The sequence below is a fragment of the Leptonotus elevatus genome, chromosome 18, assembly GCF_054856555.1.
Source record: "Leptonotus elevatus isolate MCC_2025b chromosome 18, RoL_Lele_1.0, whole genome shotgun sequence".
Classification (NCBI taxonomy): domain Eukaryota; kingdom Metazoa; phylum Chordata; class Actinopteri; order Syngnathiformes; family Syngnathidae; genus Leptonotus; species Leptonotus elevatus.
Genome location: NC_141256.1, coordinates 6301513 through 6327935, shown reverse-complemented (window position 1 = coordinate 6327935; position 26423 = coordinate 6301513). Strand labels below are relative to the sequence as shown.

At 39.4% G+C, this 26423-nt stretch overlaps 2 protein-coding genes across 2 annotated transcripts in view; both read right to left on the bottom strand.

Annotated features, from left to right (window-relative positions):
- Nucleotides 1–5200: 5200 nt before the first annotated feature.
- Nucleotides 5201–16313, bottom strand: gtf2a1 (general transcription factor IIA, 1). Its single transcript, XM_086061661.1, has 10 exons — nucleotides 16082–16313; nucleotides 13489–13590; nucleotides 13123–13324; nucleotides 12897–12961; nucleotides 12478–12553; nucleotides 12235–12359; nucleotides 10888–10992; nucleotides 10316–10588; nucleotides 10130–10219; nucleotides 5201–6884 (listed from the first exon to the last, which is right to left on the bottom strand). The coding sequence occupies exons 1-10, from the start codon at nucleotides 16109–16111 to the stop codon at nucleotides 6777–6779; spliced, it is 1176 nt and encodes a 391-aa protein (XP_085917787.1). The 5' UTR covers nucleotides 16112–16313; the 3' UTR covers nucleotides 5201–6776.
- Nucleotides 16314–19389: 3076 nt separating this feature from the next.
- Nucleotides 19390–26423, bottom strand: part of LOC147158384 (forkhead box protein N3-like) — an 81786-nt gene continuing 74752 nt past the window's right edge. Inside the window, exon 6 of the mRNA XM_086061469.1 lies at nucleotides 19390–25318. Coding sequence (XP_085917595.1) covers nucleotides 24751–25318 — 568 coding nt within the window. The 3' untranslated portion in view covers nucleotides 19390–24750. The remainder of the gene's footprint in view (nucleotides 25319–26423) is intronic.

Genomic DNA, 26423 nt, shown 5'->3' with positions numbered 1-26423 from the left:
CACACAACTAAACTACTTAAAGTAAAACAAAGCATTTTCAAAATAAAACTAACTGAATTTGGTAAAAAACAAACAAACTGTACATTATACTTAAAGGTTATATATACTACATTATCATGAAAAATCCCAAACTATTATATTTTGGGGTTTTTGTATAAGCATTTTTTTTTTATGTGAAAGGAATTGTTTCTTAGAATTTCTTCCAGACCAACATTATTTGATACAGAACTCGTTGAAAAGCAGTTTGTAGAGGCAGGCCGAGAATGTGATTCAATTACAAAACTAAACACAGCGCGTATTTTGATTATTAGCGATTTACAAGTAACCGCACACAGGTATGATCACCACAAATATCTTCTGTCAGTGCCTCTCCTTTGGAATGCAATGCTTGTTTTTCCAGTGAGTGCGATGGGGATATTTTTCCATCCACTTACGGAAACAAGTGACTTAAACACAGTGTGATAGTGACTTACTACAGCTCTGCCAGACAGTAGCCGCTTCACATCTGGTTAGCATTTCATTTGCAAGGTGACAGTATTTTTTCTTCAGCTTTCCTGGAAAGGTAGACCAATCCGGATATTTATGGAATTTCAGTGATTCACAATGCTATTTGAGAAATGAATCTGATAGTATCCGCAAGATTTGTTGGATTAACAAGCATTTAGTCCACCTTCAAACTACTAAGTCATTTATCTATTTTCTATAGCTTTTCCTGATTAGGGGTCACGCGTGAATTGTTAGCTAAATGGCTTGGACGCCTGTCCTGTGGGTGTTAGTAATACAAACTGCAGCGTCATCTGTTGGATCCGGGTCACTGCACCAGTTGACCACAATGCAGGCAGACTGTGACCTGATAAACTGCATTGATTGGCACCAAAATTGAATGGCACCATCACAGTTACCCAGATTTTTACCACAGTAAAATTCAGCAGCTTCTTCTGTAATCAAGCCAACAAACTAAGAAACCACACTCAAATACCCCCTTAATAATAACTGGATTAATTTCCACTTTGACTTCCTCTCGTCTGCCTGTCTGATTTTCTAAGTAAACCTGAGCCTTTCTTTCAAATGATTGGGTCAGAACTGGACTACGCTGCCCCTGTGACACCAGATTATGTTGCTGCAAAGAAGTTGGAGTGCTTTCAACCCAATCAGCATCGGGGAGATTTTCTCCAGCCTTGATGGCTCCAGAAGCGGTTGTGATTTTTAACTAGCCATCCAAGCTCTTGTTCCTGGGAACATAAAATCCCTGCATTTATGACGCCATTCCCCGCACTACTCCACGGGCCAGCAGGCATGGACGGCACTCTTGCGGGGTCAAGTTGCCGCCTCTTGCATAGGAACCTCTAGAAAGTGGAGGCACTGCTTGAGCAAACCACAAAGTGGGCATCAGTAAAAGCCTTTGTTGGAAGACGGGAGAAAAGCATCGACTGTTTTACCTGGCAGCTTTAACGTTTATACATGGAGTCCTGCACATCTGGTTCATCAAGAGAGGCCCACACAGACTAGCCAGGTGAGATCGTGGTGGGCCAGGTAAGCAGAAAACCCCCCCATGAGGCCTCATTCTAAGACCAGCAGTCCAAGACGTACGCAGCCACAAATAGCGAGCATTCCCCAGACGTGAATAAAAAGCCTTTGTGATCCAATCCATGATGCAGTGGAGAAGTGACAGCCAACCTCAAGTCCTATTCATAAGCAAGGACTGTAGTTCCTGATTCAGCTGTAATCCCAGACAGCACCACACCTCCAGGCAATGATTACCCACAAGGGATTTTATCAGGGGTTTTGGGTTGGGAGGCCCCCATCGTGGCATGCAGACAGACAAGCCTCCAGATTTAGGATTAGTTGGCCTGAAATGTGGATTTGGAGGCAAGTTGGAGTAGATCTCATCTATGGAGCACACTGATTCCTTGTATTTATAGGACAGGAGTGGTGAGAAGAAATACATACTGTACATCGTACATAGTGGAAGTTAAAGTGGAGTGTAGAAAGTTCTGTGATGTGGAAACAAATGAGACCAAGATCATTTGTTACCAAATGTTTACACTGTCCGGGCCTTTTTCATGAGTTTTTAATTCTGTTGAACTACAATCTGATTTTCAGTACGTTTTGACTTATTTTTCTTTCATTATTATTATTTTTTATCATTACGAGATGGCTACCACCAATTGTGTTCACGTGTTGCATTTTCAGAAAGTTACTCAAATGACAGTTTTATATAGACGCTGGCTTTGAGTGCAACATCAGTGGAGTCTGCGGCTAGAAAACCTTGTGTGTAAAGTACGCGTTATACATTACGCATTTTTACTCATCTTGTATTTTTTTTTAACACTTGAACTGAAATAATTAAAGCCAGTAGCAAGTTATGTGAATAACTGCTTGCAAGACCAGATGCACGTCGCACGTTTTTACCGAATATTACGTCACACGTACGTTTGTAGTCCCAAAGCAATGTCGGATGATATAGTAAGGTCTGTTTGGGGGTACAGCGAAACAGAAGTATTTTAGGAATTAATGAAAGAAGCGAATATTAATGCAATTTTAGATGGAAAGATGCAAAGAAACGCTACGGTTTATCAAGAATTACAAAAGCAAACGCATACGACGTCATCGCACGGCGCAGTTGCTTCCTGTTCTTCTTCTCTCAAATTACTGGTGGATCACATCTCTATGGTGTATACCGCCACCTACAGCGGTGGAGTCCCCTCTCAATCCTCTCAATATTCGCAAAAGAACAACAGATGGAAACGGGCATAATCAATCGTATGTCCGTTTTTTGCGCATTTTCAGTAAATACGCTTAAAATTTTCCAAACAATTGTATGCAAGTTATGATGTCTGTATCTGGTTGGTTGTTTTTCCTCTTTCGTCACAGATCATTTTTAGTATTAGTAAATTAACTCTTTGACTGCCATAAACGTTATAAAACGTTTAGCATAAACCTAGGGAAGGGCGCCGAGGACGTTAAAAGACGTCCCCTTGTTTTTTTGTTTTTTTTTCGAAAACGGGTGCAGGAAAGCCTTGGGCAGCTGTGCTGAAAGTATCAGGCAGATCTGATTAGTAAAAGACTCGTTTTGGCCCCTAGAGGGCAGCGATGACTCTCTTTGCACAAGGTTGGATGGGCCGCCCACCGTGGGCGTCAGTAGAAGACGTGAGGCGGAGCTAGAGTGTTGAGGAGACAATGGCTGGTTCAAGCCATTGTGGCTTGACCAAGCAACCGGTTGCAAGCAACTCACGCTTGAGCATTTTTTTCAAAGACGGAAAGCATCAATCAATACTAAAAAGCGCATTGATGTCGACGATGATGATGACTCCGAGCTTGACGCCAAAGTTGGAAGCCTTGACGCGACTGCTATGACACGTAGTAAGCCTCACCGGCTAAGCGCGGCTAGCGCGGCTAGCGCTGCTAAGGCCGGAAAACGCGCACAATAGCCGACCGGGTACTTCTACACAATCGGACATTCGATCGGGCGATGGAGAGTTGGCATCGACCAATGCAGATTGATGATGATGATGATGATGACTCCGAGCTTGACGCCAAAGTTGGAAGCCTTGACGCGACTGTTTATGATCACGTAGTAAGCCTCACCGGCTAAGCGCGGCTAGCGCGGCTAGCGCTGCTAAGGCCGGAAAACGCGCACAATAGCCGGCCGGGTACTTCTACACAATCGGACATTCGATCGGGCGATGGGAGAGTTGGCATCGACCAATGCAGATTGATGATGATGATGATGATGACTCCGAGCTTGACGCCAAAGTTGGAAGCCTTGACGTGACTGCTATGATTACGTAGTAAGCCTCACCGGCTAAGCGCGGCTACCGCTGCTAACGCCGGAGCTGCACAAGCGGACATTCGATCGGACAATGAAGAGTACCCCGAGTCCAATGCATATTCATCGGAGGAGCGGGTACAGTCTGATCACGGAGAAGACACTGTTTCTGGACTACGATGCCACCATGAATGGAGTGGATAAAATGGATCAGAACATCTCCTACCACCCGGTATAGCAACTGAAGGACACGAGGAAGCGAGACGTAACGTAACCGTAGCATGATCCTGATATTAGACTTGATGGCAACACACACTGCAGTATATACTTGCTATTCCCCGGAAAAAAACGGCCTGCAAGAAAGTGGAGCACGCGAAGAGGCAATCTGTTGTGCAAATGCTGTTGCGTCTCCTTGCACGCAGGAGAGTGTTACAAAAAGAAAAACTGTCGTTGAAACATCCACATATTTGTAAATAGCACCACAGTTGCACACATTTGTAAATAGTTTGCCAAATTGTTGTCAAATTGTTACACTGTTGAATGTAAATAAACGTATTTTGCTATCAAAAAACACTTTTTCATTCTTGGTGGTAGTGTTTTATAGAAGTAAAGCACTATTTAGGTGTTTGTGGCATCATTCATGGACAAAAAGAAGTGTCAAATTCACTAGAATGCATGAAATAATATCGTTTCACTAAAAGCTTGATTTCTCCGTATTTTGGTCCAAAACAGGCGAAATTGGGTCAAACTAACCATTTTCTATTGTTGATTACTAAAGAACGGAATAAGGTAGAAACAAACTTTTTTTTCTGATGAAAGATGAAAGTCCAATCTTTCATTTGGTAGTACGTGTGTTTCCATAGTCCAAACAGAACATTTTCTGTGGACCTTGAAAGATCAGTCAAAATGCTTAAATCGGCTGGCACTGACGGCATCCCTTTTCTGAAAACGTCTGGCAGTCAAAGAGTTAAGTAGGACTATAGAGTCTGGTCATGACAGTGTTGACAAATTTTGCGAATGTTTTAATAAGGTTTGGCCAAATAGTTTTGGGGTGTGTACACACAGTATGTGTCTTCGGCATTCATACGCTAAGGTTCTACTTTTGCTACAAGCAAGTAGCCGAAAATGCAGCCAAACACAAGCAAGACAGAGAGCCGTATAAATTACAAATATTTTGATGAGCACATGCCACAGTTTAACGTTAAAAACAAACTAACAAACAAAATTTAAATGTGTTATTCTGCTGAATTTCAAATGAATTGATTGCGTTTCAACCTACATTTGAACTTTTGGAATACAGACATTTTCACAAGTACGACACACTATACTACAAAATACTGGCAAAAATATAGACAATTAAGATTTGTCTAAGTGTGCACCTCAAAATATAATTTTGAAAAAATGTTCAAATTCAAAGAACACATTTCTGTATTTGGTTCCGAATGTAATTTATAAAATGTTTTATTGAACAATACATTTCAACAGCTATTAGAAGTCACGACAGAGCAAACATTTCTCAGACAGCCTTCTTTTTGAGAAGTACAAGAAAAGCAGGAGTACAAATCAAAAAGGCACACTCAACATTGAAGTACAGTATGTGGGAACAACCATGATTCTCCTCCATGAGCCACAATTCACACAGAGCTACTGAATAAAATCAATTAAGCCTAATTGATTTTTTGCAAAAAAAAAAAAACTTTTTTTGGACTGCTTAAATGCCGAAAGACATCAAAGTTGCTCACATGAACACAAAATTAATATTCCTTCGTAAGGTTGATGTGTATTCACAATATAAATTGAGTTGAGCCCCTTAACCAGTCAGTTGACTCAGAACCCCCCCCCCAAACATACTTTATTTCAAATGTCCGCAAAAACTCACTAAAAACATTTTAGAAGAACTCACCCCCCTCCTTCTCACCAAATTTGAAATACTCTCAATAGAAAACATGCCCGCTTAAAAGTCAAGACAAAAACACAAAAGGACATCCAAGATGATTGGGAACAACGTCACACAAGCTTTGTTCAGCCAACAGGAAAAAAAGGAACACTTATTCGATTGTAAGAGCACAATTTGGTGCAGATCAGAAAAAATAAGATAACTTCTACTTTCATGAATAAATAGAAAATAGCGTCACTGTTAAGCTAAAGGTGGCAACAAACTTTTTTATCTTTTGGTTGACGGGGTGCTCAGTGATGCAATTGACAAACGCACACGCAAAGCGGATGAACTCAACTGCTTGAAGCATACACACGCTTATCAATCAACTGAAGGCGGTAGAAAACTCAATTTAACAAACAGGACAGATGCAATTACTTCAGCTATGGCTCTGCTTCTGTTTTGCTTCGTGGAATGACGCTACCCAAAAAAACAAACAAAAAAAATCTGATGAGGGGAAAGAAGATTTGGAATCATTGCTCATAAGATTTAAAATAACGCCTTTATAAATTATTTTAAGTTATTTTACCTTCTGTTATAACCCTTCAATTTAAAAGGAACTTTAAAACTCGAAACTCCGAGCTCCTTTTTCCAAACAGGACTTGAGACTGAAATTCCGAGAGCGAACAAAAAAGGAAAGTGAGGCCAAAAAGTGAAATCTGGTAGATGTGAAGGCAACAATCTTACGTTTGGACTTCAGTGCAGACAAGCTGAAGCAGTGCGTTGACACGCTTGCAATGTCAGCGCACTCTGGTCCTCTGACGCGCGCATCATGTGAAATGATGTGTGGGAATTCACTCGGGGAAAATCGAAAAGGCTGAGAAACAAAAAAGGAGGGCGAGCGTTCCCTTTCGCCGTCGGTTTCTCAACTCGCTCTCCAAGTGCGACCGGTGACATCGGGCTTGTGGTAAAGGGCCTTGCGGTCCTTTCTCCGAGTTCATAAAGACTCTACGCGCTTCCGGTAATCAAATCCAGTAACAGGATATGGAAGGATATTGATATTGTCCGTAAACTGGATAGGAGGAGTAACAGAGTTCCTGCTCCTGTTTCGCGGCTTTCGTCTTGCGGCCTTCACCATTCGGCATCCCCTATGGCTTTGGAGAAGACGTAGTCTCTCCCATTCAGATTCATGATCCCGTCCTTCAGGTGAAATTTCCATTTGTTCTTACTTCTGTGAATCTGCAGAGCAAGCCGGGAGAGGTTGATGAGTGGCGACTCTGCCAGGGGGGGGGAACGTGGGGATTGCCGGGCGTCACTTGAATGGGGATCGGAGGCGCTGCCGCGTTCCAAACTGCCAGCCAATTCATAAAAACTATTTGATGCTATTACAGGGTTTCTACGGGTATTATCAATCTAATTGAATGCTTTCTTATGCTGTTTAAAAAATATATATTTTAATGCACACATACATATATTTAGTGCTGTCTTAATCAAATATTTCTTAGAATCGATTAATTTATTGATTATTCAATCAATTAATTTGATTCATTTAAATTTTGCATTAAAGTGTATTACAAAAGCATTTTTTTCCCAGATTAACCAGCGATTGGTGGTTATTTCATAATTTGTATTCATATAGTAATTAAAAAAAAAAGGGGGGGCTTGATTTTGTACTATGTTACCAGTTCAATCATTGTTTTCCAAAGTAAAAACAGATGTTTGCAAATGTCTTATTTTGATGAAACACAAAAGATAATCAGTCTTCTTTCACGAAGGACAACAGAAATCAGTGAACAATTCCTGATGATATGCTGAAATCAGAGGATTTGGACACTTTTAAATTACTCGATTACTTAAGTAGTTGTTGATCAATTTGATAATCGATTACTTGTCGATTAATCTTGACAGCTCTACATATATTCATATACTTTTTTAATTTATTAGGGCTGTCAGTCGATTACAATTTGTACTCGTAATTAATCGCATGATTTTCATAGTTCACTCGAGATTAACTCATTCACTCGCAGCAATTTTCACTGAAGCAACCCCCTTCGCTCCTGGCTGTTTTACTGAATTTTGACAGATTTTGCAAGGTCCACAGTATATTCTGTTCTATTGCTATAAAAACATGGAACCTGGAAGATTGGAGTCTCTTTTTTCGTCAGGAAAAAAAAGTTTCCGTTTTTCAGCAATTAGCATTAGAATATAGCAAATTTTGACTGATTTTGCAAGGCCTACAGAATATTGTTTTCTCTTGCTATAAAAACATGGAACCTACCAAAAGAAAGATTAGTGTCTCTTCTTTCCTCAGGGGTAAAAAGGTATATTTGTATCTGTTTCCATTTTGCATTAGAATATAGCAAAGTTTCATCATTATTCACACACCTGTTGAAAACACTTGCAAAAAGAGCTTGTTGCAACATGGCCCTGGCTGATCTCTTATACTCTGCTGCCACCTTCTGGCCATTTTTTGTAATAACTACCATTTCTTCGACCGTTCTCTGCAGTTGAGAGGCTGTATCAAAGCCTTCTGTATGCTCTAGTATAAAAAAACGTATAAATACTAAACTATATTAATTAATTTTTGGGTTTGAATGAGTTAATCAAATTAATCGCACGTTGTTATCCGTTCCAAATAAACAATATTTTTCAAGTGTTTCATACTTTTGTTAATCATCATTATCATAAAAGTGGATAAATATGGTTACCAAATACAAATATGGTTGCGTTTTTCAGTTCATTGATAATGGTAATTTTATAGTAATTCATTAAGTTACAGTTAACAGTTAAGGTTAAAGCTCGTGGACTCCAGTCCATCTTTTGTTAAAAATGAAGTCAACCTTAAACATTTCTTGACAATAATGTTATATGTGACCTCACTAGTCTAGACATGACATTCTGATAAATATTACATTCGTGGAATATGAATAATGAAGCAAATTCCGTCGTTTCAATCCATCTCAGTGGGCGGCCATTTTGCCACTTGCTGTCGAATGAAGATGACATCACAGTTGTTCAGGGCTCAGGCAATGACCAATCACAGCTCACCTGTTTTCTGAAGTTGCGCTGTGATTGGTTGTAACCTGAGAAACTGTGATGTCATTTTCACTCGCCAGCAAGTAGCAAAATGTCCGTCTTCTGATATTGATAAAAACGGATGGATTTTACTACTTAATTCATATTCCACTAATGCAATATTAACCAGAATACCACATTTAGACTTGTGGGACTGCATAGAACATATTAGTGTGAAGAATTTTCCCTTTAACTCATTTGCTCCCAAAAATGTAAAAATACATTCTATTTCAAATGTTTTAACTTTTGCCCCAAAGACGTATTTATTTTTATGTTTTTTTTTTTTTAATGCGATAGCAGAGGTGGGCATCGAGGGCCGGAGTCCTGCAGGTTATGCATGTTGCCCTTCTTCAACACAGCTGATATATGATCAGCTCATCAGCAAGCTCTGCATAAGCCTGATAACGATCCTGTAAATTGGAATCAGCTTGTGTTGGAAGTGAGAAACCTCCAAAACCTGCAGGACTGCGGCCCTCGATGACCGAGATTGCCCACGTCTGTGCTAGAACATACAGAAAGAAGGCTTTGATGCAGCCTCTCAACTGCAAAGAACGGTTGAAGAAATTATAGTTATTACACAAATGGCCAACAGGTGGCAGCAGAGCATAGGAAATGAACCAGGACCATGATGAATAAAAAAACGAAATTACTCAGATTTCTAAATAGATTTGTGAATAATGATGAAACTTAACTATATTGTAATGCTAATTGCTACAAAACGGAAACAGAAACAAATGTACTTTTTTTCCCTGATGAAAGAAAAGACTTTAATCTTTCTTTTGGTGGGTTTCATGTTTTTAAAGCAATAGAACACAATATTCTGTGGGCCTTGCAAAATCAGTCAAAATCCAGTAAAACAGCCAGGAGCGAAGGGGGTTTCTTCAGTGAAAATTGCTGCGAGTGAATGAGTTAATTGCAACTAGTCACCAGTCCGCATAAAAAAAATATGTAAAAAAAATAAATCACATTTATCATTGCTAAATTGTGTTATTATGACACCTTTACACAATATTGTACTTAAAATACAGCATGAACAATAACTATTATTTTTTTTATAATGTGTCTCAACATCATATTTAATGCTTCTTAATGCCATTCAAGACTTTAATTTTAGCAAAATCCATTTCATGACTCCAAATGATTTTTAATGATCCGCGGAAACCCTGTAATATTGTATATGCTATACAAATAAATACTAAATCTTGCACATTAGTTAAAGAAATAAAGCAACAAAAAGGCACACAGAATTAATGTTGAGTGAGATTCACTTAAAAAAAAACTCCCCATCAGTTACCAATATAATATTTGACAGTATTGTGGCCGGCAGTGCAAATTATTGTTTGCCATTTGCACAATTAAACACATTGCACGATGCTGGCATATGTCGGCTAACAACGATGATGACTCACCTTGTCATACTGGCACACAACTACATTCTCCGTGTCAAACAGCTCGTGGTCGTCCTCGTCACTAACGTCATCGCCGCTGTTCAGTGGCGCCTTAAATGTAAAAAAAAAAAAACACACAAGACAACATGGTGAATAACAATCAATGGCACAACAGAACAATCAAAAGGCAACGGGTACTCAGCGCACCTCATCCACTTGCCCATCGTCTCCCCCGTCCTTTTCTTTCTCCTCTTCCATATCCTCGTCGTACTCCTCTTCATCCTCCTCGTCTTCATCCGACGAAGTGTCTCCGGCGCCGTCCACCTGCAGCATCATGGGAGGCTGAGGTTGACCCGGGGCCACCTGCTGAGCCTGGGTCTGCACCTGGGCCTGTGGCACTGCTGCACCCTGGGCCTGCTGGATCTGCTGCACTTGTGCTGCTTGAGCCAGCTGAGGCGCCATCGCGGCAGCCTGCGTCACCTAACAGGATATGAACACAAGATGAGAACGATAGCCCGACAGATCTCTAGTATCAAGTCATGGATTTTTTTTTTTTTTAAGATTTAACGCAGGGGAAGCAAATACAATGAAAACTGCAAGGGCCCCAAAATTGAACCCTGTGGAACACCATACACAGCAGGGCAGAGTGCGACTCCAGAACAACCGAGCCCAACATAAATAGGTCTGAGTACCCTTCTGGTTGACTTATGAAAAAATACAAAAGTAGTAAACTGAATTACAGTAGGGAGAAAAAAAAAGTATACTTTTAGCATGCTGACCTGTGTGTTGCCTTGGACTTTACTTCCAGGAGCTAAGACGATCTGTGGCTGCTGGATGATGACTCCTGTTTGCTGAGGAAGGCCTCCTTGTAGAGGAGCCAAGACCTGGTTATAGTGCAATGCAACAAGTCAGATCAAATAAAGTCAAAGAAAATCCATAGAAGAATTTAGTTGCATACACAGATAAATATCGCAAGAACTGTGGCACATAAAGTAGGAAGTCTAGTGAAAAAGCTGACTAAGTAAAAGTAGTCCGATTAATCGGACGATTTTTGGCCTTCAAACATCAGCCAAAACAATCGCCAAATGGCCGATTATTTTCCCCTTAAAACGTTATTGAAGAAAGCCGAAGTTTCCGATGCTGTGAAAGTACCCTCAATGCACCATTTTGCTTGCGTAGCATTAGCAACTAGCAAGTATGTAGCGTTTGTTATTCTGGTTATTCTGTTGTCCCCAAGTGTCCTTTAAGCTGTTTAATGACACCGCAGTTGGAGGTAACTGTAAAACTAAACATATGATGTTAAGAATTACATCCACTGTATATTTAAATACAAAAACATTGCTAGCCTAGTGCTAATGCTAGGAGCGAAGGGAGGATCCCATTCAAATGCCTACCGTTAGCATCAACTTCGGGAGTGTTTTTCCTTCAAATAACAAATATCCACATACTAATCTTGTGGGAGCACAAACCCACGGGTAAAATAACACTACACAAAGGCACAAATTCCTCCGAATGTGTGAAAAAGGAGTTATTATAATATAATTCAATCGCAACTTTCTTCTGTACTCACTTTAAGTGTGTACATCATGGATGCATGGCACCACACTGCCCCCAAAAGGCCAAACACATAGGAACAGTCGGTATTTGCTCTTTCTTTCCGTTTATTCTATTCTATTTCACTTTCTTATTGTTTTATTTTCTCATTGCCCTTTCAAGTTATATTTAAAGTTGATAGTTAGCCAAGTAAGTCTCATAACTTGTGAAAATAACACAAGATAAAAATATATAAAAGAAAAGGTTAATGCTTTACAGTAGTTGTAAACAAGTAAGAATTATTTTATTACTGACACATAAATCTATACAATAACCTTGTACACTTCACGAAATTTGTTGATAAGGTCATACTATGGACTTGTCATTCAAAGCAGAGAATCTCAATAGCGAAAGTTTGTACGCAAGTCGCCCATTGAAAATAATTGGGGGAGAGGGGGGTAATTTTATGCATTTTATATATATTTTTAAATAATCTGCAGATTAATCTGTAATCAGTATTCGGCCTCAAAAAATGCATATCGGTCGGGCCCTAGTTCAAAACTGTGTCCTCCAATGACTGCCAAGGTATGTACCTGCTGTATGACTGGCGCCTGCACTGAGCCAGGTTGCATCTGCTGCTGCAGGAGGATGGACTGCGGCGGCTGCTGGATGATGTACTGAGCCCCGTTGGGTGCACGCAAAACTTGTACAAACTGACCTAAAAACAACAAGAACACAGTTGATAACTCATGATATAATCCATATAGTTATAGTACAGTTAAGTACGACTCCACAGGGGATTTTTACTTCATGAAAACATGCCATGTGGGACTTACCTGAACTGGTGATGAGCTGTGGGTACGGTGTGACGCCAGTCGGCAGAGCAAGAGCTGCTTGCGTAGCTGCTGCACTCTATATGAAGATTTCATCAAACATATAACAGAGTTAGATGCAAAACACAAATAATATGTTGTTAAACTTAGGTGGCAGAAACGAGGCGAACAGAATCGACTTTTATTTTTAATTTGCAGGAAGAATACAAAACGCAAAATATTACGCTGCTCTTAATTGTGCGCCTGTGCCAAAAACAAGTGCACACATGCAAACTACTCTTAATAATGAGTAGACTAACAAGTTTAGTTGTCTCTTTAACCTAAGGCACAGACGAGTGCAGTGTAATGTTCTATTAGGTCCAGTCACACAAACCAATGCAGTACTGTCATCTGTTATGTGCACTTGTGTGTTTACTACTTGCCATCCCCGTTGTTGTCATATGCTGCAGAATCTTGGAATCTGGTACAATGACTTGCTGCTGGGGAACTGCAGAGAGTTGAGAATTGCAGACAAAACACATCATCATCCGATCCAATGCGGAATATTTTTACAAGAGTATTTCGAAAAGTTGAGTAGTAGTACAAATAAACTTTTTTTTGGCTTTGCCATTTAAGGAAACAAAGTAGTGGTAATTGTATTGAACCAACCTTGCTGCTGCTGGGGAGGCAGGATGACTTGCTGGGCTTGTGTTGGCTGTGTCACCTGCTGGCCTTGTTGAATTTGGTGCTGCGATGACTGCTGTTGTTGCTGTTGTCGCTGCTGCTGCTGCTGCACGGCCTGAAGGGCTGCCTGTTCCTCAGTATGGAAGCCATCCACTGCCTTGGATTGCAACAGTTTGTTCTCCCATAGCTGAAATGTTAAAAAAAATATATATATTTCGATGAAGCCACACAATGTGACCATTTTTTCGTTGCCAGCTGTTGCCAACATTTATGTTTTTTTCCCCCTTTAAACTATTGAATACACTTTTTTGGCATTCCTAATTTGTTAAAATAATGATGCAATACTGTTACCGTTTTCAGCTCCAGAAGCACTTGTTCATCCACACCCTCATCCAGGAATAACTCTCGCACCTCATTGATCACATCCTCAATCACAGTCTTGTACAGTTTAGGCTAGAAGGAAGCAAAAGAAAAAATTACACTCTCATCGACCACACCATTAGACTCCATGACAGCCATTAGAGGAGCTGTATTTAGAATTCTAAGCACCCTGACTTTTTAATTGCAACTATCATAGCTTGTGTCTTTCCTCCAGTGTGAGGTGTTCGGGATGAACACCCCACATTTTCTTGGGGGTTTGGAGGGGTGGAGTGGGTGACGTCATGCTCGTCCCGCGGACATGTAGTGTTGTGTAAGTTAGCGTACGACACAGACTATTTTGGGGTCTGGTGGCCCTGATTTTCCTCTTGATAATACTGTATTGTGGCCCCCGATTTCCTATTGTAATACAGTACTATTAAGAGGAAAATGAGGGCCACCAGACCCCAAAACAAAGAGCTGAAAGTAGCATCAAGAAAGCCTGAGTTTCCAGGACCCCCAGGGAATGCCACGGCGCACCGAGGTAGTGATTAAGGAAAGGGGATTCCCAATCAACTACTGAAGATTGACATTGTTTTGAAAATACCGTATATCCATCCTTTTTTTCCATGCAAAACACTGGCAAGTATGCATGGTGATTTCTTCACAGTATTCTAATTTTTGAAATCCTGTTTTTATGGGTTTTATGAGCTGGAAGCCCAAATAATGTAAAGATAAACAAATACTTGAAATCACTTAAATTGTAGGCCCTGAATCTATTAAAGTTTGACTTCTTGTATGGAATTTATTAAACTTTTCGAGGAGATTCAAATTTTCTGACGAGCACCTGTATATGGAAATAACGAGGATTTTGTATTCAGTTTTACTAAAAAATGTAAAGTGTTACTTTTCCCCCAACAAAACAACTTGATTTCTCCAGAATCCATCAACTGATTTTTCAAATTTTATATTCTTGGTGCATTGTACTCAGGTTCAAGTGGCCATTCCAATCAGACAATGCATTCCATTTTTTTGGAATTCTTGTCACATTGCTGTTGACAGCAGTAACTGACCTTTCCGCCACAAATGCTCAATGTGTTGCCAGGCATATATAGTCCATTCTATTGAAACCAATAAATTATAGTAGGTGAACCATGGACCAAACATCTGCTTGTGTTAATTTTGCCTTTATCTCCTTGTTAAACAATCTGTACATAAAGTACTGAAACATTGAATAGTTTAACAATTAAGAGTTCATTAAACGACTAAATAAAGGTAACCTGTAAATGTTATAACGCATTTTAGGTTCATCCTCAAATATCACCCCAAAGTGCCAAAGGATGAGATTCCACATTGAATTATTAAGTCGGGTTCGACCCCCAGCTACATCAAATCGCAACAGTCAGCTGTAAAAAACTTCATTCGCTCAACCTATTGACGGCGTGTTAGTAAAACGCTCATTTAACACATTACACAGTGGGACAAAAGCCTGTAAAATGGTCGCATTCAGTCTGTAAAAAAGAACATAGCTCAACCCGAGAGGCACACGCAAACAAACAACGTCGCGTAGCGTTGTCGGGACGTCCACAGCACGGACGTCGGAATTCTCCTTTCCCTCCCCCTCGGCCCGGGCTGCTCCTCCACTATTTAAAGCAGTCTGCTGTTTATAAGCTTAGTCGGTGACGTAACGTCGAGTAGCACCTTCCCATCCCTGCCAGTCTATATAGAGAGCCAATATGGCGGTATAAAACCAGGCAGCCGCGAGGGAGGAGGGACAGAAGCGGAGAGACAGAGAAGAAAGACGAGGAAGCCATTTTACGGAGCAGCTCCACAGCCTCGCAAATTTCACATTTAACCGTGTGCGTTGTCGTTCGGTTGTCGTATAAGTGGGTATTTTTGGACAAGACTGGGTAGAATTATCGATGGAAGTAGAAATATTTGAGTTTAAAATGGAGTGGAAGTGTTTTTTAGGGGCAGATTTGGTGCCTTCAAGTCGTGGAATGGTGGACAATAATGATGCAGTACAGGGAACGTTGCTGTCGCGACACTCGCCTACTTTATTTCATCACAAAGAAGCAAAATTGGTTCGCGGTGTTAATACAAGGTGCTTTGCGTACATTTAAGGTATATTTTTAAATCGAAAAAACGTGAACTCGACCCTTTCCCTTTGGTTCCTGCTTACCCCGTGTTGACGTAAAAAGATCATTCGACTACACTCAACGCCACAAACTAACACAATGTGGGTGTTTTCCCCCCCATTTATATCGATCACCAAGAACATTAAAAAATGCCAGCGGATGTGATGCACCCTTGGCAACAGAACAAGAGCCAAACATGTCACAACTATTCACATTTAACCCCAGTTTTGAGTCCATGGCAAACATTTTATAACCTAAATTCAGATTGGCCAAGACTAGATTCAAACGTCCAATTGATTGAAGCTAGTTTAATTTTCTTTTGCGTGATACTGGAGTGTGTGTAAATGATAAAATAATGTGATTCAATTTTTTTCAAGTGTCCAACAGTTTGTTTCAGTTAACTTCACCCCCCATTTCCCCCGTTGACAATCCTTGAGATTGATCCTTACCACTGGGTTCGAGTTAGCCGAGCTCGCCATTATACGCGCAGTGTAAAAACCACACGGAAATGGGCGAGAAATAAAGAGCCAAAAATGACCAAAAAACTGTTAAAACAACTGGGAACGGTATTCTAAAACAGCCGGCATCACTTTTGTAAATAAAACAGTTTTGGCGGTCTTATTTACAATCCCGGGCTGCGAATCCCCAGCCGTCCGCCGTCCGTCGTTGTTCTGCTTTATATACTGAGCGAAGGAGCTGCGAGTGCGCGAGACATAGGGCAGGGTCACGCCGCCAATATCGCGAGATTTCCAGCAGAAACGACACACCAGTTAAAGGGCATGCTGGGAAATGTAGTTTAATTAACTAATCACGCTGGAATTGTTCCAAGGCACCTCAGATTGTAATAAATACTTTGACTGCATGGTTTTGGTTTGTTTAATGTTTGTAATTGTTGGAGACATTGTAATTTGAAATTTTGATTGCTTGTACAAAATTGTGTCAACTAATTACAAAAAAGATGATGATGATGATGATGATGAAAAAATAATCTAAAATGCTTTTTTATCAATATCTATAGAATTGACCTGTTTGACTGTGAGTTTTTTATTTTACTTTTTTCCCTACTTATTGTCTTCCAAATGAACAAATATAATGTTCGAAAATTCTGCAAAGAATGTTTCTAAATGTTGTAATGTTGTTCCTGAAAACAGCGTACGTGGTCTCCTAGTGGCACACACAAAAAATACAGAATTAAATGCTAAAACTGTGCGTTATATAGTGGTTTAAACAGTTTAAAAACAAAAAACAATCCATTAAAGTTCCTTTCAGTTATATAGTAGCCTATTTAAGTTTTAAATGATTTGGATTAATGCTTTTTAACGAAAACTGTAAAAATAACAAAAATACAAAACAAACAAACACATCATTAACGTTGAAATAAAAACTGCATTTTATGTTGACAAAACACTAAATGTGCTTCTAAATCTGTGGACTGTTATACATTGCTTGTATTTAAATTGTGGTTGTTTTTAAAATGTTTTTTAAACAATATATGTTTTAAGTTTTTACGACACAATACTTATTTTAATGATTTTTATTAATTGTACACAAAGAAAAAAAGACATAAAAATAAAAACAATGCTCAAACTAATACAACCTTAAAACTTAAAGCATTTCCACGAAATATAAAACTAATAAAACCTTACTAACCTTCTCTGAAAACTAATTAAAACTAAATGTAAAACACTGAGCTCAAAAAGAAATAAAAGGTAACTATACATATAATATACGCATGCATACGTCATGTAAAGTATTTTCGCACATATTCCATGTTACGTCGCCATTGCAGGAACAAAACTCCGTCGTGAGGCGAGGAGCGGTGTTCGTATTTTGCGTGGTGACACCAGACGACCACAAGAGGTCGCTCTCACTCCACGTTGACCTATTTCAGCGTCAGCACGCGGTCTTTATGAGCGCTCAAAACACACAATCCCCAATCCAATCACTTTAGGATGCAACTATTTTGCCACACACGACAGGGGAGGTGTGAGCCCTGTCCTCCGCATTTAATCAAATATGCACTTGTCCTGATCACCGATGGGATCTCTCTCCCGTAACGATAAAGCTTTGCAATAAATGAGAAGTGACGAGAATGCAGCTCCCTGCTTCCGTCTCCATGGAAACTTGCCTCGCCGGTCATTGTGTGGCTATGGATGATATGTGCCAGAGACATACAACTCAGTCTGCTTTTGCTGCACCCTAATACACAACTCAATCACAAGTTACACATTATTGCGTGTTTATATAACGTTAAAATGAAACATTCGTGCACTTGGGCATACATTAGAATGTGTGTCACTTTCCAAGTTGTACGCCGCACATTCGATAATTCCCTTGCGACATACGGTACATTATTTCACTCTAAAATGAAAAGTAGATATCGGAATCTCATGTCTCACCCTCAAAGTGAGATGTGATTAAATAGAACGCGGTTTAATGCAAGCCAATTGAGTCCCACTCTTAGTAACTGATGATACCCTCTATAAAGATCTTGTGAATGCACCCCCCACCCCCTCCCTCCTTCTTGCTTTAGTTGCATAGCAACAGAGAAACTGCAAGCTCCAGTTGTGTTGATGGTGGGAGCGTGTCGCACCGCACACACAGAGACGCTGGATGGAGATTAAACCCATCTCGGCTTCAATTATGAATGGACTTCCAACGCCACATGGCCCTGAAATGGCGCCCCCCCCACCCCCCACCCCCAGATTGATAAGAAGTTGACCAACACTTTGGTAGCCTTTTACTTCTTTGCCGAAAGGGAGAGCTAACTTTGATCTTTAATCATACGTATTGAACTAACATGATTAGAGGACGTAAATGAATAATTAACCGTCAGAGGGGGCACAGTTCTGATAAGACCCTTGTTGATGGGAATGTGTGAGGTTAATGATTTGGGGTCAGCCTTGAATAAAGAATTAAAGACCCTCCGGTCTCACCCAGCTATTCAATATATGTGTATATGGGTGTGTGTGTATATATATATATATATATATATATATATATATATATATATATATATATATATATATATATATAGGATGCCAAAATTAGTGCATTAATGTTGAGTTAATTTAAACTTCCATTAATGCCACAATTTTTTTTAAAAAGTGTGATTAATGACGTCCCTTACTTGGAAAACCCCACTTCAAAATTTTGCAGTAATAAATTTAATAATAATGCATACATTTGTGGAGACTGGGGTCAAGTTTTTTATTTAAAAAATGTGCAGAATTTCACAAGTTACTTCATGTTAAAGATTAGATAGCTCTTAATATGAAAAGAAAAATGCACTGAGCTGTCACCGTCTTACGAATGCAATTATGCCATCTCGTGGCAGATAAATGACCTCAACACAAATCAATATCACACTCGTTTCATCTTTTTAATTTTAACTGAATTTTATGAATTATTATGAAATTACTGTATCAATGACTTAGATACAGCGATATTTCTATTAGTTTCCCCCCTTTTATGCTAACAAGAGCATGAAAAATCTTAAAAATTCAATTACGCCATCTAGTGGCAGAAAATTAGCCCAACACTAATCAATATCAGTTTTTTTTTTACAGTACAGTGCATCTTTTTAATTTTAACTCAGTTTTATGAATGATTATAAAATTACTGTATCAATGACTAGTTAGCTTAAAAAATTCCACTAGGGAAAAAAATATTGTACATTTTATTGTACATTTAGAAGACAAAATGTATATATATATATAAAATCAACTCTTAAAGAACAGGGCAAACTAATCCTCTGCAACTTGGATTTTTTATTTTTTATTATTGCAACCAACTGGAAGACAATACATCACATAAACATCATTGCAGTTTCTCAGAAAATGGAAAACTAAATAAAACAACATTTATATATTTTTTTGCCACGATATTGGACAACGTTGATATTTACATGTAGTGATGAAACAGGTCTGGAACTCATTCTTTGGCAATATGATTGCACAATAAGGAGGAGGAAGAGGAGGGAGTTGAACATTTACTGAAGAACCAACACACCTGGGTGGACTCTGCGTCATGTCTCGCCGATCAATAACAGTTTTGCATTTTTGACATCACTAACCTATGGCTTTCCAATACTCAGCTTTGACAGTCACCAAATGGCAGTACTGCAGAATATTTTGCTCGAGAGAGCAGAACAACAGAAAAAGAAATTGGCAACTTTAAAAAATAAAAATAATATTGATATATTTTTTTATAAGCATTTTTCAGTTTGCTTGGCAGCTTTGAAAGAAATACTTTTCAGGCAGTGAAGTATACTACTTGGTCAGGATTTCCTGAATGCAAATGAGCTAGACAGAGGAAGTTCTATTATTATTATTTTTTTTAAGCCACATAACTTGACATGCCTCTTACCTAACCAACATTGCATTTGGCAGCACGTGAGTGGGTTGTTTCTGTAAATACAGCAGAGGGCCTGACCTCACACAGATATCGCACAAGAGACAGGTGGCACAAAACAAGACACCGACTGTCTGTCTCCTTTTTAGCCTTTTTTATGTCAGCATGGATTCCATACAAAACGGCCCAAAAAAACTATTAAAAAAAAGCCAGTGATGCATGCTACAGTTGGCAAAGGGGTTTTTACCAGCGTGGATGGGACATGCATACGTTCAGAGACTTGGCCCACTGCTCGAGTGCGCGTTTGTACTGTAGCTTCCGAGCAAAGAAGAAGAAGAAAGAAAAAAAAGCGGGTCGAAGCCAAAGTACAAACGGTGGCACAATATCAAAATTAAGAATTCAAGAACGTCAGCGCTCACCCCTGCTTTGTGAATTCCTAATTAAGGGTTATTTCATTCGCAGCTGGAAGAGACAACCTTAACAACCTTGAAAGTGAGCGGAATTAGCTTACCTTTAGCAACTTGTAAAGTAGATAAAAAAAATTAAAAAAATTGAGCTGCTTAACACTGCTTGAAATCTTTGAATCTAAAACGGCAAAATAATATTTCAATTAAGGATGGGCATAATCAATGCACTAGAAATTCAATATTTACTAGTAGGGGCTACGTCCACTCTGGCATAACTGCTACTGGCAGCTTTATTCAGGCTACTTCAATGATTCTCAGAGTAGCACTCAGGCTCCCTCTAGTGGTAAGCAAAATAATCATTAGCTTAAACGTTGGAACATAACAAGACAGTTATTTCAATAAATTTTTTATGTAACTTGTGTAACAAATATTCAAGTCAAATATTACAATTTCAATTTTATGCAGTATTCATTTTCAAACTTTGCATAATGCTACAGTGGCTTCCAATGTTACACGTTAAAGGACGTCTACTACCACATTTTAAATGAACACTGACCAAATACGCTACCACATTTCTACTTGGGTCATTATGTTTGTATTTGGAGATATAAAGTCTGAGAACCACTGGTCGTGTAATATTAAAACAAAAAACTAAACAAAACGCCCATTGGCATTATTAATGTCACACTTTGGTTTATTTATTTATTTGTAAAATGCCCATCCCTAATTTTAGGAGTATGTACAGTTAAGCCTGAAATGATTCATACTTTAGTCAAATTTTGCACATTTGTATTGGTTGAGTATACTTTTTGTCTTGAATTGACACAGGAGCATTTTCAGTTTTGTTTTTCCTCATATTTTGATAACTGTACATCTTTACGGAAGAGGATTAGGGCCAGTAAAGAGGGGGGAAAAAAAAGGTTGACAGGATTCGGACTTTAAAGTCAGAATTCAGAATTCTGTGATGAAAGTCAGAATTTTCACTTTAAAGTCAGAATTCTCACTTTAGCACTTCAATCTCAGAATTCTGACTTCAAAGTGAGAACTCTGACTTTGTGACGTAGAGATATGAATTGTGGAGGGAAGTCAAAAAGTCAGAATTCTCACTTTAAAGTCAGAATTCTGCCAACCTTTTTTTTCTCTTCACTGGCCCTAATGCTTGATTCCCTGATATCCTCAATTTTGTCGGATCATTTTGCAAAAAACATTCCCATGGATCCTAGTGTCAACATTTATAAAACCAAGAAAAATATCCAGTATTGAGAAAAAACATAGGCAGGGTGTGAACACTTTTGGGCTTAACTGTACATCTTTGTGTACACTATAACAATGCCATTAAGTGCTTCCCTAGTTATCGTTCATACATCTCCAAAAAGCCTTTGTATGTGGACATGTGAGGTTCTTTTAGGACAAAAACATCCATCAGTTTGGTACATTTACACTGAGCAATGCTGATGGAAACAGAACACACACACTCGCGCACACACAGGAGAATAAAAAACAACAACCCAATACTGTCATGTTAAACAAAGAAATGTTTGTCAACACATGTCCGAGACATGACAACAGAGGTACTGAGGGCAGCCAGGCACAATGTTTAACAATGCGCGCACACACACACACACCACAGATGTGTTGTGAAATAACACAGGGGTTAACACTGATTAGCTAAAGTCCTAAAGCACTGCATGATCCGAAGACAAGAAGCCAACGTTGCAGAGTTACGTCCCCACGTTGCTCCCTGAAGGTGGTGTCTTTGAAAGCCCGCTCAAGAATCCAAAAAGGATTCAAATAAACGCAGGAGGAAGAAAAAAAAAATCCAATAAATTCACGGGTATAAGAATTGGCGCAAAACAATTTTTTTTCCTTTCCTCTAGGATCAAGGTTTATATGAAAATAAGTCATGCTTCATGCTAAATACATCGTTTATCTTACATGTTCTTTGAATAAAAAAGATTTGCTTTTTATCTTATTTACAAGCACCCATGCGATATAACTGAGAAAGTCCTGCAGGTCAAATTGCTTCAATTAGGAAAGGAAAAAAAATAAAATATTTTCTAACTTTTTACAGAGTCGCCTGCGCGGGACAAATTGCTTATATCTTGATGAGGGGAGAGTGAGGAGGAAACAGACACAAATGTAACCCTTAACACACTTTGTGTATATAGTTCTTGTTAAAGGGGAAGTCAACCCAAAGCATTTCTTTATAATATATTGAATGTGCTTCACTAGTCTAAACGCGACATTATGATTAATATTGCGGTAGTGGAATGTGAGTTAAGGTGCAAATCTACTTGTTTTTATCCATCTGAGGGGGCGGCCATTTTGTGACTTGCTGTCGACTTAACAACCCTCATAAGGAAAGTGTCCAATTTTGGACTTTTGGCTTTTTTATTAATATTAATATAAAATATAAAGTATATGAAAAAAATCACTGAGTGAGCTGAAATTGCACCCAATTATCCGAAACATGTTGAAGTTCAAAATGGCACTGTCCAAAATTTCAAAATGATTATTGTCATTATTATATGTGGGATTTTTTTATATAGTACATATGAGTAAAAATGTCAAAATTTTGGCCCATTGACTCCCATTATAAATTATATTTTGTTATGTTATTTTGATGCACTGTACACCTGATGTGTTATAGTGCATTTCCCGTGATTACCCAATTTATCCCTTCACTGAGGCATCAACTAAACGTAGATTTTTTTTTTTTACTTAAGAATCATAAAAGTCAGATGGCACTGGAGAGCTAATTATAATTTTTGTTTGAGCTTATGTGCTTCTTATGTCCCCATTCTTAAACCAAAACAATAAAGCACGGTTGGGATCGAGAGCTCAGGCCTGCGAACGTGTGTGGACGCAGTAACAGTGACATGCACACGCGCATGAGTGTGTGATGAGTGTATGTGCGCGCGTGCGAGAATATTCCATTTTGAATGTGTTTTTTATATATATACAGATGATAGTTAGTTGTGCTCTTAGGACAATATTGCTTTTATTGTCCATAGAGGGCATTCAAAACAAATAAATACAATGTTTTATATATGTTTGGATAGTTCTGATGCCACTGAACATTTTGAGTGGTCACAAGTAAAAAAATATTCAGGAATGACTTAGATATCACACTTCCAATAGTGAGCCAAATTTTGGCTCATTTTACTTATGTGTCGTAATTTTTTTTTTTTACCTCATTAAAATGACATCACAATTGCTCAAAGCTCAGATAACGACCAATCACGGCTCACCTCATTCTGAAGCTGTACCACGATTGGTTGTTACCTGAGCAACTGTGATGTCATTTTTAGCTGACAGCAAATGGTAAAATGGCTGCCTCCAAATGGATAAAAACGGGTGGATGTTGCTGAATAAACTCATATTCCACAAACGTGATATTAATCAAAATATTGTGTTTAGACTAGTGTGGATGCAAAGGACATATTGTAAAAATAAATTTTTGAGTTGATTTCCCGTAGCCACGGGAAGCTACAATGTATTTTCCAGGTGTCTCGAGACAGGAAGTACTAGGTAAACTTTTACATGATGCAACAACAACAACAAAATGAAGGAGATATTGCCTCACACCCGGCGCACTATCCATGTCTATGGTGAGAAACATGATTCAACCCCCCCCAATATTTTAATATATCTATTCTTAAATACTATGAGTGCTCTTGAAGAAATAATAAACCATGTTGCTTTTCTATAAGTGGCATAAAATAATATCAAGTGCATGAGTATATATATCACAATTGGGTTTTACAATTATTTTGACACTTCTCATCAAGCTTAACTACCGTCGCCTTCGGGTGTTTTTTTTTTTTAAACATTTTTTTTTTGTCAGCTACATGAAGCGACCTGGTCACTTCTCTTTGGCACAGTCTCACATTTGTGCTCGTGGATGTAAGGAGAGTGATGCTAGTGAGGGGCTCCCCTCCCCTCCCCTGGCCAGAGTCTGATAGGCTCCGCCTCCTTTGCTGGCATCACTGCAAGATTGCTACGGGTTACAAACAAACACATATGCAAGACAAACAGCCATCTTCTGTCCGTGATTCACTTTTGCCCACTTGTCCAAATGAATGCTTTACTATGGCTTTCATCCCCTTTGAAACAAGAAAAAAAAAAAAAACAACAGAAGACACATGAGAAGTACCCATTAGTGTTGCTGAACATGTAGGAAAACATAGATTTTTGATATTGCCACAAATAAGTAGGATTCACCTAATGCCCTGCAGATAGATAGAGGGAGATGAGACGTGTCCGTAGAGACTAAAACATGTTACCTGTTGATCTATTTGTGTCTTGTACAGTGTCGGCGTGCTAACGTGGTCACGTGATGATGTACTATGCGTCTTTTAGTTTCTCAGGGCCTCTTTCTGCTCCTTCTGGCCCTTGGCGGTGCGGTTTGTGATGTTGTTGAGGCAGGCTCGGACCCCGGCCAGGTGGAGCAGCGACCCGGCCGCCTCCTTCATCTCCTCGTCGTCGCTCTCCGGCGGCTTCTCCACCGCGCGCCGCTTCTTCAGCGGCAGCGTGTCGCTAATGCCCCTGGCTCGGTTTTTGGTCCACGTGAAGCTGCTTCCCGCCAGAGTACCGGGTCCCGCCCCCAAGCTCCGTCTCTGTCCGCGCAGGGGCGACTGGGAAAGGTAGGCGGCGGCGGCGGCAGCAGCGGCAGCGGCCGTCGTGACGTGGGAATCCAGCGGGATCTCCCGGGGCTCGGGTTTGACGTCGGATTGGATTTCCACGGCGATGATGTCGTCGTCGTCTGTCGGGGACGAGGGGGCCGTGGCCTGGGAGGAGTCAAGCCTGCTCGGGGATTTGGCCGTGCTGTAGTTGTGGTCTTCCTGAAGGTCCTCGCCGCAGGGGGGAGGAGAGTAACAGGAAGGGCTGTCCTGGCCTAGTTTCAGATACTCTCCTATGGATGATCTGTGGGGGTACCAAAGAGCAGAATATTGTTACTTTATACAGTGAACAACCAAGTGTAACCGGCAATCGCAAAATGACCTATCAGGGTCCTACATTAAGCTTTTTTGGGTGGGTGGTGGAGTACGTAACTAAGTAGTCAATTTTATTTACATAGCACCTTTCACAGACAAAAAGTGCTTCACAGGTAAACTTGATCATAATAAAAACAATAAAATAAAACACAACAAAAACAATCAAATACAAAATACACAAAGTAAAACAAAATAAAGGTCAAAAAGAGAGCTGCCAGAACTCATTCATGAGATTAGACCGATATGTTTTTTTTTCCAGATATGTTTTTTTTCCAGATATGTTTTTTTTTTCCAGATATGTTTTTTTTTTCCAGATACGTTTTTTTTCTTCCAGATACGCTTTTTTTTTCCAGATACGTTTTTTCCCCAGGGCCGATTATTAGTAGTCAAGGAGGCCAATAACCGATATTTGGCGCAGATATTCATTTTCACTAAATAGTAAAATATTTCTATAGTTTTCCAAAATTCCAGAGTTCCCAGGGTTCAGCAGCAGCTCTTAAAAAGTTAGCTGAAAATTTAATTTAAATAGCTCACTGAAGTTGTTAACACAGTTTTAAATTGATCTATTATCGGCTGTATGATTCTTTAAAACGATGCAGATATTTGTAAAATACTGAATATCGGCACAGATAATTGAGCTAGCCAATAATCGGGCAATCTATATCCCTACATGATATAATATAAAAGTTTCAGTGATTATTTAAATATTTTACCGCCAATAACGTCAATTGACGTCAACTATGTTTATTTCTCAATGGGAAGTGCAATGTATTGTGCAGCGCGGCTTTGTGAATGGGGTGGGAAAATCCAAAAACACCCACTAATTATGGCCAGCAGATGGCAGCATTGTATGTCTTTTCAATGGGCTCCCGTGTACCAAATTACATGAAAACATGGCGGATCTTAGGAAATAGAATGTTTTCAAGGATGACGTAAATGATCAAAGCGTTTGTCACATTAAATCTAATTCACAGAGCGTCACTGAACAACATTTTTAGTGTCAAAGTCACTGTTGTGCAGAAAATTTATCTTTT

What these genes read in the sequence shown, in the direction of transcription:
- gtf2a1 (XM_086061661.1), bottom strand. Translation starts at nt 16,111, where the DNA reads ATGGCGAGCTCGGCTAACTCGAACCCAGTG. An exon ending in TGCTTCTGGAGCTGAAAACG is followed by an intron (nt 13,325 to 13,488) that starts GTAACAGTATTG and finishes TTAACATTTCAG; the next exon opens with CTATGGGAGAACAAACTGTT. An exon ending in ATATGACAACAACGGGGATG is followed by an intron (nt 12,554 to 12,896) that starts GCAAGTAGTAAA and finishes ATCTTCATATAG; the next exon opens with AGTGCAGCAGCTACGCAAGC.